At 40.1% G+C, this 13,419-nt stretch overlaps 1 protein-coding gene across 4 annotated transcripts in view; it reads right to left on the reverse strand.

Moving 5' to 3' along the window:
- Positions 1-53: 53 nt before the first annotated feature.
- Positions 54-13,419, reverse strand: part of mctp1 (multiple C2 and transmembrane domain containing 1) — a 155,031-nt gene continuing 141,665 nt past the window's right edge. For 2 of the 4 annotated variants that reach the window (XM_023343778.1, XM_023343779.1), the window contains one exon: positions 54-5,166. In XM_023343778.1, coding sequence (XP_023199546.1) covers positions 5,095-5,166 — 72 coding nt within the window. In that variant the 3' untranslated portion in view covers positions 54-5,094. The remainder of the gene's footprint in view (positions 5,167-13,419) is intronic. The other 2 variants (XM_023343781.1, XM_023343780.1) reach the window with 2 other exon arrangements.

Here is a 13,419-nt window from a genome sequence, read left to right on the forward strand (position 1 = left end):
TATGCTATCTCTCTTTTTGATACTGCGTTAGCTCTGTAAAGTATATATCTTTTTTACTTTATTCATGTCAGACAGTAAAAATGAGATGAGAAAAAGTGAGAAACTTTAAAGCACCGGCATAAATAAACGGTGCATATATATTTTATGATTTTTTTTTCTCTCTGTGCTCATTCTAGGTCTCATAAAATAGCTTAGGTGTAGCCATAAACTCTGCTAAAAAAGAACAAAGTGACGGCTCCACAAGTGGGTTTTCTTTATTAGAGTGCCACTGCAAACAAGTTGGCAAAGTTGTTCTGGTGCTCGAAACCTATGCATTCATTTTAAGTATTTTCCAGCCCCACATTATGGGAAAGTAAATATATTTGTAGTTTCCAGAGTTATTTTCTATCCCAATGTCGGATAATTGCATCCATCTACCTGTTAAATGGGACATATGCAAAATTCAACTTTGTATCCTTTAAGTACGTTTTATTTTGAAAAAAAGTTAGGGTTAGGGTTTCCTCTAAATACATCACAGTATTTGCTGCTGCTGTTGAAATGGGAGGAAGCCAGAAGTGTGCCTGCAAATGTGTCAATAATATCCACACAAAGGGAAGTTGCTAAAAAATATTTAATTGAAAGTTTTTGTTTCACTATTTTTGACCCAAAATAAGCCACATTTATCAGATGAGTATCGTTACTTAAATCAGAGGTATACAACATATTATGCCCTTCCTTCCAGCTGTCATGTCTGTAAATCTTATTGGTTGTAAAGAGACACACAGAGATGATGTCACAAGCAGAAGATTTTGCAGGCAGACAAGACAAATATTTAAAAAAATAAAAATAAATCAAGGCAGGCAATACACCTACTTTACAGTATTATTACCAGAACATCGACAGGCATACTGTATAAAATACAACCATACATTAATCAGTTAGCTATGTACAGTATTCTTTAAAAAATAAATAGTCTCATTCAAATAAAAGTGCTTCTCTTTCTTTGACAGCTATCAGCCCAATACATTCTTCTTATACATTTTTTCTCTACATGATACAAAAATCACACTTTGGTTTGCTGGTCAACGCAGCCAAAACCTTAAACTAAACAAAAAGGGACATTTGGATGCATTACCGCACAACACTCACAAATCTGCAACGCACAGTCGCGAACAAATTAGTTGATACCCCAAGTGAAGATTTGAAAAAAGCCAGATTTATTTTCTTTTTTCTATTGCAGCAACATCATTATCTAACAGTGCAAATATTTTTACAAATCCAACCTTAAATTTGATTACTTTTATTTATTTAGTGGGGCTAAGAAATAATTTTTGTAAACTCACAAATGGCAAAGTAATTGGCAACACTGGTACAAATACTTTAAGAAACAGGACAACACATTAAAGCAGCAAATGAAAACTACAAAACTGGAGAAACGACTGTAAAAAAAATTTTAATGGCTACAGGTTGATGTGAGCATAATTTATTAAGAAACCAAACGGGTTGTGACAATAAAAGGTCTGTCAGTCATGGGAGGCATTAATAATGAAAACTACGATCTAAATAATTGCATACGAACTTAACTCAGCTTTTCTATCTGTGCTAGCTTGTAATATTATTGGGTTATGCGGCTGGGTACTAAAGCATTAACATTTAAATGGGTGATCATGTTTTTCTTATACATTCTCCAAGAAAAAGTAATTAAAACTTCTGAGAATGTATCCACAGTCAGAGTCTCCTGTGGATAAAGCGATAAAAGGTATTAGACAGAATTCAGGTCCACTTGCTTAGAATTCATCCTGAAAAATTACTGAAGTCTGAAAATGGACCTGGAGACATACAGTGGTTCATTTATCACCATGTTGTTTTTTGTTTGTTTCTTTTTTTAAAAAGAAGCTACGTATTGAATTTTTTAGTGTTGATTTCTCAGGTAACCCCTGATTTCTGCAAACAGACAAGCATGGAAAATAAAACCATTCAATTGGTCTACATTTTAAACTTCTACCTTGTGGAGATCAACGTATATCCGTCTTACATAAAAGGCATGTCGTCTTGATTTTTCTGTTTTTGTAGAGTTGACAAAATACGACAAGTCATATTTATGTCCCAGAAAACAGCAAGTGATCAATTACTAAGTAGGGTTTCTTATAATCTCTGATCAATTTAAAACTTATAAGCATATGTTTTAAAAATGGTTTAGGTACATCTATTTACTAGGAACTGTTAGAGAAGGTACTGATTTCTTAATATAGCATTTTCCCCACTAAAGATTTTTTTTTTCCTGTGTGAGATTATCCTGTTGCAATAAAAGAAATTAAGGCTTTTTATACTCAGTGCTAGGGGTGTCAACAAATGGTACAGGCGCTGTTGCAGTAAAAACAAGTGTCACGTATTCAAGCAGTTCATCGGGCAAAACAAAAACGCCATCCCCTTGAGTAACAAGTTTGTGGCAAAGAAAAGTTTATTACTGCTTCCCAAATGGATCAGACGATAAAATCATTTATCGGAGAATGGAAACAAACTTATGAAGTAGAGCGGAGCTTCAAAAGGTGGAAGGCGGCGGCACAGAGACAGATGAGGGGAGAAGACGACACTAGATGCAGTGAGCCGGGGTTTTACAGACTTAAAGACAGTCAGACAAAGAAGTGGAGGCAGTGGGAAATGGAGGCAGGGATCAATAGGATGAGACAGGACCTCCTCAAACATAGCTTGTGCTGTGATATTTCAAGAGAAGCTCTACAAGAAGCCCAAGAGACCATCCCTTCAGACAGGGTCGCAACCCTGCTTACTGACGAATGAGGAAACCGCAGAGAGAGCAAACGGGGAAAGCATGACGGGAAGTGTGTTTTGAAATAGGATAAAACACATGCACACACACGCCGACACACACACACAAATATTCCTCCATCCCTGACATCTCAGGCCTAAGTCCCCTCAGAGCCTTGTCTTGTCACACAATGACTTACTGCTCATCAAGCATCTCCACAAAGTCAACACCGAAAAACAGCTGGTGCCTCTGCTGCAGCACACACGCACACGCACACCCCATCGAATCTGAGTGTCAGTCTAGAGCTGGAGGGGAGATGCAATTGTACCACACACTGACGCTGGGAGAATCTTTGATTGCATAAACGTGTATATGCAAACACTCCTCTGTAAATACACAGGGCGCACATACGCGCCCGTGTCTCTGGAAGGGCTGATCAAAGTTGAGCTGTGGGCACAGGAGGTGGGGCAGATGGAGAGGGCGGCCAGCCCGGGGCGCAGCATCATAGAGAGCATGTTTGCATGTCTGCTTGTGTGTTTGCGTGGCGGGCGTGGGTGTGTGTGTGTGCTTGGTTGAGAGGGAGAAACTGTTCCTGCTCAAATATGACACTCTGTTGTTTTATCTGCGAGCAAGTAGTTACAGTGTGCAAGACTTCCTACCAGAGATGCCTTCTTTCTCTCTTCCCTCCTGAGAGGGAGAAAGAGAGGCTGGGGCTCTTTGTGTCGGCGTGCATGCCCGTGCTGTAGAAGTGCGCCTCGTGTGTAAGCGCTTTCATGTGTGGCCGCCAAGGCAAACACACAGGGAGATGAGAGGGAAAGAGACCGGCCTTTCAAACAAGATTAGGGCTGTGCCTGCCTAAAGGCCTGCCTGCTCGATGACACTCTGCATAGACCGGGTGACATCTATATAAGCACAGCGACAGCAGGCCCAGTCTGCAGCGCCTCCTCACTGAGAAGGTGTCGTACTGACTGACTGATGACGCTGACAGGGTTAAACTGCACACTTTCTAGAGATCCAATGCGCCAAATGATCAAACTTGTTCCTACTCATTGGTTTAGTGACTAAAAAAGGAGCTCAAGGCCTGTTGGTCCAGATTTGTTTTCACAATTGCATCTTGATAAATTAGAATATTATGTTGTTAAAACTTGTGTTATTTTATTGCAGTATTTTTGGCTCCAAAGGGCAAATTGTTCCAAGTTCATTACCTACAGTAAAATATTTCTTGGTTTGGTTTAAAAAATTATAGAAGACTAATTACAAAAGTTTTTTTTTTTTTGATACTGTAATAGCGACCCTTCAGCTTCAACTGTTGGATCTGGAGTCTCTTCTTAGATTGTCTAAGGGGCCCGGCGAATTTGCTGACCGATCGAGCACAGTGATATCGTGGTTATTAAAGCAGATATTGGTACTTTTGGCAGTGTAGGCTGTTACCGAGTCCTGCTGGAAAATAAAAACCAGACTTAAGAGGCTTGGTGTCAATCTAAAATGTAAAACCCATCTAATGTGCCCCCATCTAAGAAGAGATCTGCAGCCCACACTCAGCAACAGTCCAGTCCTTTGATTTCTTCATCAAGGTAAGACGCTTCTGACATTGTCTCTGGTTCTGAAGTGGCTTAACACACAAGGTGACCATTTCCTGGATACATCTGTGCATGGTGGCTCTCAGGGTTCTCGGTCCAGCCAGCGTTTTAATAATATTTTAATTTACCGAGATGCGCTTGTTTGTAAAGAAACATGTCTGGAGCCTACAGATGAAATCTGCCTGCTAATTTAGATAACAACAACACAAATTACTGCCAGCAAAACATTAAATCATCAAAACATTCAAGAGGAGATCAAAAATAAGGATGTAATAGTATAAAAAACAATTAGAAAATAGAAACATTTCACCAAAAGTGATTCAAAGCTATATAGTACAAGCTAAAGAAATGTCGAGAATGATCGTTTAAGGCCTGGATTTATATTTATGTAAATCTAAATAGTATCAATTATCTACAAATAATTTAACTGTAACCTGTTCGACTACTGTGGCAAGCACACACACTCCCAGAGGGAAGGACACAGCAGCTCAGATGGCTGATATAAAAAGGACTCAATACATAATGTGTACAATACAATAATAATAATAATAATAATGAGTTAAAGGTTTCTTGAAGTCGATGCTCATATAAAATTATATTTAGAGAAAGTGTAAAGCCTACTGACGGGAGAAATGAAGTTGAACAAAATAAAGCAGGATATAAATAGAAGAAGGATGGTTCAGCCCAGGCTTTGCTTCTCAGCGTCCAGCATCCAACCAGCAGGAAAAGAAATGAAGGAGAGAGGAGTCCGTGGGCGGATGCAGTGATCTACCCGGGGTTGTTTTTCTTCCTTTTATTTGGACTGGGATTGGGATCCAGTTTCAGCTGTTGGTACTGCACCTGTTAAAACACACATACACACACCAGTCGGTCAGGTGGAGAGAGCAAAGGATGCTTGAACAGCACAGAGGCCCTCCAGAGGCTCCGGTCCAGCTGTGTGGAACGGCGGCCTGGGGGAAGGGATTACACACTGATTACAACGCGTACGCACAGATGCAGACATGTACGCGCTTCAAAAGCACTGAAGGGGAGCACTGTTGTTGCAAAAGGTCCACATATGCTCATGCAACAAAAACACACACAGATGTGCAGCAGTGGCCTACAGGAGGGGATCAGACAGACAAACAAAGAACAGGGCGAGGGCCCGTGGGACAGATTGGACAGCCAGCAGTCATCCCAGCAGAGAAACGAGAAAGGATGCTGTATAAAATGTTGATAACAATACCTTACAGATTAGAATATTAACTATCAATAACCCCATGTTCTGATCTGATCCCAAAGGGATTTTTTTAAGGTGTTTGAACTATTTATTGCACAATGTGCAAATAAACATCCACGTCATCTTTATGGCTGCACCAACGCAGTTAAACAGCCAATTAATGAGAGTTTTCATTCCTCTAAAAATATCTGTTTATGTTCCCTTTTCCATGCAGGCTTCCAAAGGCTTGACCTTCAATTCTGCCTTGAAGGCTTATGTAAACATGAAGGATTCTGTGGTTTTGGCCTTTTTCTCTGACTATAACAGGCTGTGTAGTGAATATACCGTTATAAAAAAACAAAAACAAAAAAAGCTAAATCAAATTAAACTTTTCCTGTTTCATGGCAATTAGGGTAACCGAAATTATTTTGATTTGCAAAATACCAGAACAATGAGAGAGAGGTTATAATGGAAGCCATAACTTCCCAAGAAACAAAAACAACATAAAAAGCCAGATTAGTCTACAAATTAATTCAGGATCAAAGACCTTTTTCTATGGACATGTGTCTCTTGGACTGATAAAACTAAAACTGAAACATTTTGTCTTATGTACCATTGTTGCATTAAGAGAAATAGGGGGACATTTCCAAGTCTAATAACACCAACACAACTTTCAGCAGCATCACGGCACAGGACTGTTTCGCTGTAGTAGGTCCTGGAGTACATTGAGAAACAAAATGGCGTTACAAGGAAAGAACATTATGTAAAATTACTGAAGCAGCATCTCAAGGTACAAGCTAGGATTTAAATAGACAGTGACATTGAGCATATAGCCACTAAGTTACAAATTTAGGAGTGATCAAAGTCCTGACCTCATCCAACAGAAAATATGTGGATGGAACCGAAAAGGTGTGTGTGAGTAAAGCAAACGTCAAAACCTGAGTCGGTTACAGCAGGTCTTTTGAGAGAACGTCAACCTATTGTGAGAAGTTCATGTAAGGATCCCAAAAACATTTGACCAGAGTCATTCAGCTTAAATGATCATTGTACAAACACAAAGGACATGCATGTAAACTCCATATTTGAAGAATACCTGAAACCTATTTAAAATTAAATCTTTTTTTTATCCTGGAATTGAGCAAATACAAATAATTTAGATAATTCTAACTCACCTAAAACATTAAGAACCTTGACTAATTTAATGTTAGACGAGTCAATGAGAAAAAAAAATGTATTTGACTTCTTAGTGTATAGAAATACAGAGAAAAACAAAATCACTGAATATATTGCCAGTTGAAATCTGCATAATGTTGAAACCAAATACTGCATGTACTACAAATGTAAGTATACCCCATCAGCTTATTAAAGCTAACTTAACTTGCACAGGCCTTTCATTCCATTTCCTCCACATGATCACAACTGAATGCAGCAGCTGTCTGCTCCGTGCCAGCGCTGGAAGCACTCAGTTGATGACCCAACACTCAATAAACTAGAAACAAAGTGCTCAGTGCAGGATTGTGGAGGAATTAGTAGATTTATGTCTCTCGGAGGTATACCCAATTATCTGCAGGCTTTAAGATCATCAAATGCACATGAATAAATTACTGACACTGCCAAGGAAGAAAAGCTAAACTGTCATTCTTAACTAGTGGGATACTGTTATTGTTTGTAACTCACCGAGGGACTGCTTTCTAAGAAAAGAGGTGGCCTGTATCCACAGCTTTGAAACAAATAAATTGGTGTAACTTCATTTAGTTTAAACACATGATTGCATATGAGTGATTCTAGAAGAAAATGATGCAAAGGCTTTTATGGAAAAGAAGGTGTTCTGGTCAGATGACACTAAAGTGGAAGATTTTGGCCTGCATAAAAAATGTTATGTCTGCAAACCACTGTGAGCACACTCAAAACTATCTGTGAAAACACTCTGTGTTGTAGGACACATTTCCTCTCCAAGAACAGGTCAGTTGATCAGATATTATGGGAAAATTAAGCGGTTAATTGTAGATCAAAACCTGTTAGAAACAGGAAAAGGCTTGAGGTGGTGGAGGTTCACCTTCTAGTAAGACATTGACCTAAACATGTACCCAGAGCCACATTGGAATGGCTTTGATGAAAACATGAAGAATGAAAATTTTTAAAAGCTTGAAAACCATGCAAAAATTAGCTTCCACTTCTCAATTATTTGTGTTTTTGGACAAAAATAATACACCGTGGTTGTAATGTAATGTAAAAAGATTGAATCGCTGACTTAAAAACAAAACAACATTTTGGAAACTCTAATACTTCACACCTTCACATGAACTTCAACACTGTCAGTGGAAAGAGTTACACATTTTTCCAACATGACATGATTTCCCAACTGATGTAAAACTTAGATCCTAGAAAAAAACCTGTTCTGACCTGAAAGTGATGGGTACTGTAAATAAACGCCGCAGCCGCAGTGGCTGAGCAGCTAAAGGCTGTCACCGGCAACCATTCGCTTTTCAGACATCCACAAACATTCAGCAGCAAGCTCACACAGATTCAAGAAATTGACAAGCAGTAGCCACTGAATCAGAATACTAATAGAAAAAAACAGACTTAACAGCCTCGGCACCAAAGAGCCAGAATCGTCTGAGAATTCTCTCCTAAGTTGACGTACTACAGGCTACTCTGTTTGTCTGACTGACTGACGCCTTCTCTGATTCTTCAGGCAGACAGCAAACTCACATCAGTAACGTTTCACTGTTTTGTCTCATGGTGGCTCTATCTACTGTGGACGACAACAGGAGTGTCTTAGCACCGGCTGGGAACAAGCCTTTATCATCGCTCTTGTACAAGCTCATTCTGACGGTTCAATAAAGCCTTCCGGTCCTGAAATGCACAAACCCTACATGTAGCAGGAACTATAAAGCATACATGAGCTCCACGCCATCAACATCACAGAAAATTGACTCCTCAAGTCTGTATTATTACAATTCTAGAACTGTGCAGTTTAAGCAAACAAAACCTTAAACTTAATTTAATATTAACTTTTAAAAAGAATGTATGTTTAAAAGTAACTAGACACTGAAACCTTTAGTCCCATTTTTCCCTATAAACTTAAAGTTTGAACAGTTTATTTTTATTTTTTTAACTTCCTCCTGGTAATAGTTTGTGTTCCTTGATGAAGAGAAAAGGTACAATAGAGGGAAATTTTGGTTATCTGCTGATTTGCTAATCCTGTAATGTGGATGTGGTCTCACTGAAACTGAAACGATACGTTATTTCAGTAACTGAAGTGAAACTCCTATATGTTCTCAAGTCGCAGAGCGACATACTTGCCCTGTTCCATCTGGTGTCTTTCATATTTTATCCAATCAAATATATGGTCACTGTGATAAATAAACTAGGTATTGGCACTTTTAACATTGCGAGCAGCGACCTGTGAAATGAAATCAGGATCTCTTGAAGCACTGACTCCTACTGCAGTCAATACTAAATGAAACTCCCCCAAAACTCTTGAAATGGTTTTGCTTCACAGTGCTGTGCTTTGGTTTTCCTGTTTGCATGTGCACATTTTTCCACCATACTTTTTCCTTCCACTCAACTTTCCTTTCTTTTAATCTTTGGAAACAGAAATGTTTAAACAGCCGGCTTATTTGGCAGGAATGACCCTCCTTGTGGGGTGGTGTCATTGACTGTCTGGTGCAAAGCTATGAAATTTGAAAGCTTCCTCGTGATAATTTAACATAACATTTCTGTAATAAAACCCCCTTTTTATTTAACTTACATATTCATATAAGCTTCATTTGAATTTACTCATTAAACAAATAAACTAATAATATTAAAATTTGTTGAGCTGCTAATATTAAACATTTTTATTCTTAGTAAAAAAATCACCTTACACCCATCCTGTGCTTTAAAAAAATCTAACATAACACCAAAAGTAGGGCAGGTACAGTGCAGGATTACTTCACGTTATTGGTCCCATTTACACGGCCAAACGCCTACAGCAGCAAAAAAAAGAAAAAAGAAAAAGAAGAGCTGCACAGCAGTTTAGTTCTGCACAGTGACGTTTCTGTCCAAACAAAAACTCTTTGTAAACGCATGCACACAAAGAAAAGTTTGCTTGTCAGTGGGAAGTGTGGCTTTTCCTTCTCATGTACAGCAGCAAAGGGGATCAACAAAAAGAAATGGTGCGAAAAAAAAAGAAGATTTCAATCAAACACGAGTTTTCTCTGTGAAGAGCTGCCAGCCAGGGAGAAATGGGGCTCATGCGTTACGGGTTCAATTCTTCTTCATAGGTGACAGGCCTGACTGATGCTACACCCTTGGCTCCCTGCTCACCTCACCTAATGCCACACACACACACGCACACACACACACACACACACACACCCACACACACACACACACACGCACACACACACACACACACACACCCACACACATTGTAACCACACCAATAAGACAACCGAAGCTAGTTTAAGTTAAAAAAAAAAAAAGCTAAAAAAAAGAAACAGGGAAAAGTCAGAGCGGGTGAGGAGAAAGTAGGACATTAACAAAATAAAAAACAAAAAATAGCAGAATTGGGTAAAAAGCAAAAAGTGAGGTAATGCAGCAAGCACATAACCAATTTGGAACACAGGCGGAGAGCTTAAAGGAAAAACAGACAGGAGAAGAGGTGTGTTAAGACCCAACGCTGCTCAAAGGCTGCTCCTCCACCCTCACTCCGCTCCCGCTCCCCAAATGTTGACAGTACAAGTGCAAAAACAGGCTTTGAAGTGTGCTCTGCTGAAGGGGTGCCGTGTACCGCGCGTCGTGCCTCGTTTAACAGCGTTACCCATAAAGCATCCCGGGACCTGCTCCTCCCCGCCTCTCCTCACTGTCTTTCATTCTCTTTCTCCTTCTCACATTGAACCTTTGACAGTGTTTTGATGATGCTAGTGTGGGCAGACATGCAAGGTGGGTGACAGTGAGAAGAGAGGGGGAAAAAAGCAGGTAGGTGAGTAAATAAACAAATTCAAAAATAGGAAAAAGGGCATAATTTTAATGATACCAGTTACTTTAGAAAAAAAAAAGAACACCAAACTGCAGTTTTCATCTCAGGTGACATCTAATGGAGCATGAGGGTTATTAAATGGTTGCAGGGAAACACTAATGTGTGCAGACTGAAGATTCAGCACCCAAAGCCATTGTGTTGTGGTAAAAGAAAAAGCGTGCCAAGGTGACATAAGCCAATAAACAAACAAAACAAGAAATGGCTCGCAGAGAAAATGGAAAATCCTTCCTATTAGCTGCTGTGACAAGACACATGCTGAATGGAGACTAATTGCCCTTTTTTTTGGTGAAATGTCTCCAAAGTGGGGAAGGACAAAGCGAAGGGGAAAGACGCTTCTGCTGGAGGTGACTGATGATATCTGGCAGTGTTTCAACCCTTAACTATCCTGCTTTTATTTCCTCTATGTCCACTGAGGTTTCATTGCAAACATAAATGGTGCCTAAAAATATTAACCAGACACCCTGCTGTTCATTAGGCCCTAAATTGGAATTCATGCTTATTTTTGTATTGGGGATTTGAACCAGCTCCTTTACAGCTATCATAAAGGGCCACTTGGCATGCTAATTGCCTTGGCCCTACTTATGCTCTCCCTAGCTCCCATTCCTAATAGTGTCATAAAACATAGTAGAAGCTCGGGCATGTCCTGGACGCCAGGTAGGGAATACTCTGCAATGTGAGTGTTTTCAGTTCAGCCTTGTTTAAAAAGAAATGGAGGATTTTGCTGATAGTGATCGTAAAGATAGCAGAAGCTGGTGCAATATCAAAAACCAAACATAAGAAACTGGTATTAGAACAGGGACTTTCTCACACACATTAACCGATACATCATGATTGGCTTTGAAATGGCTGCACAAGGAGGGAGATAACAAACTTAGTTAGCGTAAAGTAAACCTTGCAGGTGGTAAAAGGAACTGCAGCTTATATAAAACAACAGGGGTTTAAAGGATGTCTGTCAGTGTTGTTTTGGGTTGGATGATTGCCATTCACAGTATAAGTGCCTAAATATCTGATCTGTAGTTGATAACTGTCTTATCATTTAGTATAAATCCACACTGGGCAGGTCTGAGAGGTTCCAATTTCAAAAATGCTACAGTGGTTTGGAGCAAAATGGAGCTATGAGATGGAGGGCCACCAGTGATCTTCTTGTGTGAAATATCTACTGTAAGTTCATTGTTCCGTTTTCACTGCCAAAACAGCCCTAAACCATAGAGGCATAGGCCTTACCTTGAAGGTTTGCTGTGGTATCATTTCTGAAGTATTTTACATTATCCTGCTGGGAGTGGTCCAAACAGGCCAGCCTTCATTTGCATATAAATAAATTAGTACTGGGCCAAGATCCTGTACCAGTTCATCACTTGTCCTTTGAACCACTTTTGTTAAATACTGCAGACTAGACAGATGGCTATCACACTTGGCCCATGTCAAACTTGCCAGAATCTATAGCTTTCAGTTTGACACATCATGAGGACAAAATCTTCTCATGCTGCCTAATTTGACCCATCCACTAACAGGTGCAGAGATGAAAATATAATCTCTGTATTATTTTTCTGAGATAATTTTTCTTACCAGAAATGTTCTTTCATGTTCTCTTAGTTTGAGTTTCAGACATGGAGATCATTTATGGTGTTCAATCCAGATTTGAGCTGTTTTAACACGGTAGAAGTTCATCTTGGACTCACCTCCTCCTGGACTAGCTGTTAGCTTTAGCCTTTAGAACCAACTAACTTGGATTTATACTAAACAAAGACTCCAGGAAAAACAGTCACTAAAAGTAAGGCCACCATCATCCAGGTCCATTTTTAAAATCTATCCCTTTGAAGTGGTAGCAAAGCTTAAAGCTAAAAGCTTCTTTCACATCAAATGTAAGAAGTAAAAGAACTACACTACAAGAGATTAAGCAACAAATTCACAGCTTCTGTGCTGCTGTAAAGCTATATAAGTTATAATAGCCCAGTGTGACTGCCCTTTGTATATAAAGTCATTAGAACCTCATCAGTTCTGCTTGCACTGAAGCACCTCTAAATGATGCGGAACGGTGCACCCGACCCACCTTAGGTGCACGGCAGCTGGGAGAACTTGTGGGTGTGATTATGTATGTGTGTGAGGTCACACTAAGGCCCTGAAATAGCACTTCATTAGTCATCCACGGTGTCAGGCATAGTGGACCTCTGCACCCATGCCAGCGGGTGCCACAAACACGTGCCCATGAGGGGACGCTCCATTTGGATCCCACCATCACCCGAAAGCCTCAAGGGCTTTCAGTCCACTAACGTCTTTGACCCAGTGAGGCGAGGGGCAAGCAACAAGATGAACCCACCACCTGAGGCAGAGCAGAACGTTCTGGTCTGTTTTTAGCCAATGACCGCAGAGAAGGGTATCTTTCTTCCAAAACAGACTTTTGGATTCAGTGAGAGATTGCAGTTTTTCGACTCTACCTTCTTAAATCAAACTTCGCCCATTTGAAACAACCATTTTGCAACTTTTTTCCAATTGTCCATCTCACAAATTTCTTTCTTTTCAAGTTTTATTTCTGTTGGTTTCATTGCTTTGCAAGACTTCAATCTCTCAGTGACACAGGGCTACAATTTCCCTTCCTACAGCTTTAGGACTGAGCTTACAGTAACACTTACAGTATTACTTTTACAGTAGGTGCAATTTCAGAGGTATAGCCACTGGACCAGAGCAGTACATCTGCCCCCACCCTCCCTAGCCAGCAGGCCCTCATTAGGAGCCTTGTAAAGGGCTTGTACCTGCCAGGCTCGGGCCTCTTCACCACTACACACCCGCAGGCTTCAGGTGCGTAAGGTGGCTGCACTCCACCAGAGGGGACAGCTTGGGCTCATTTAAGTCGATGGATTGCTGCAGCAGC

Source organism: Xiphophorus maculatus, chromosome 12 (genome assembly GCF_002775205.1).
Source record: "Xiphophorus maculatus strain JP 163 A chromosome 12, X_maculatus-5.0-male, whole genome shotgun sequence".
In the NCBI taxonomy this organism is placed as follows: Eukaryota; Metazoa; Chordata; class Actinopteri; order Cyprinodontiformes; family Poeciliidae; genus Xiphophorus; species Xiphophorus maculatus.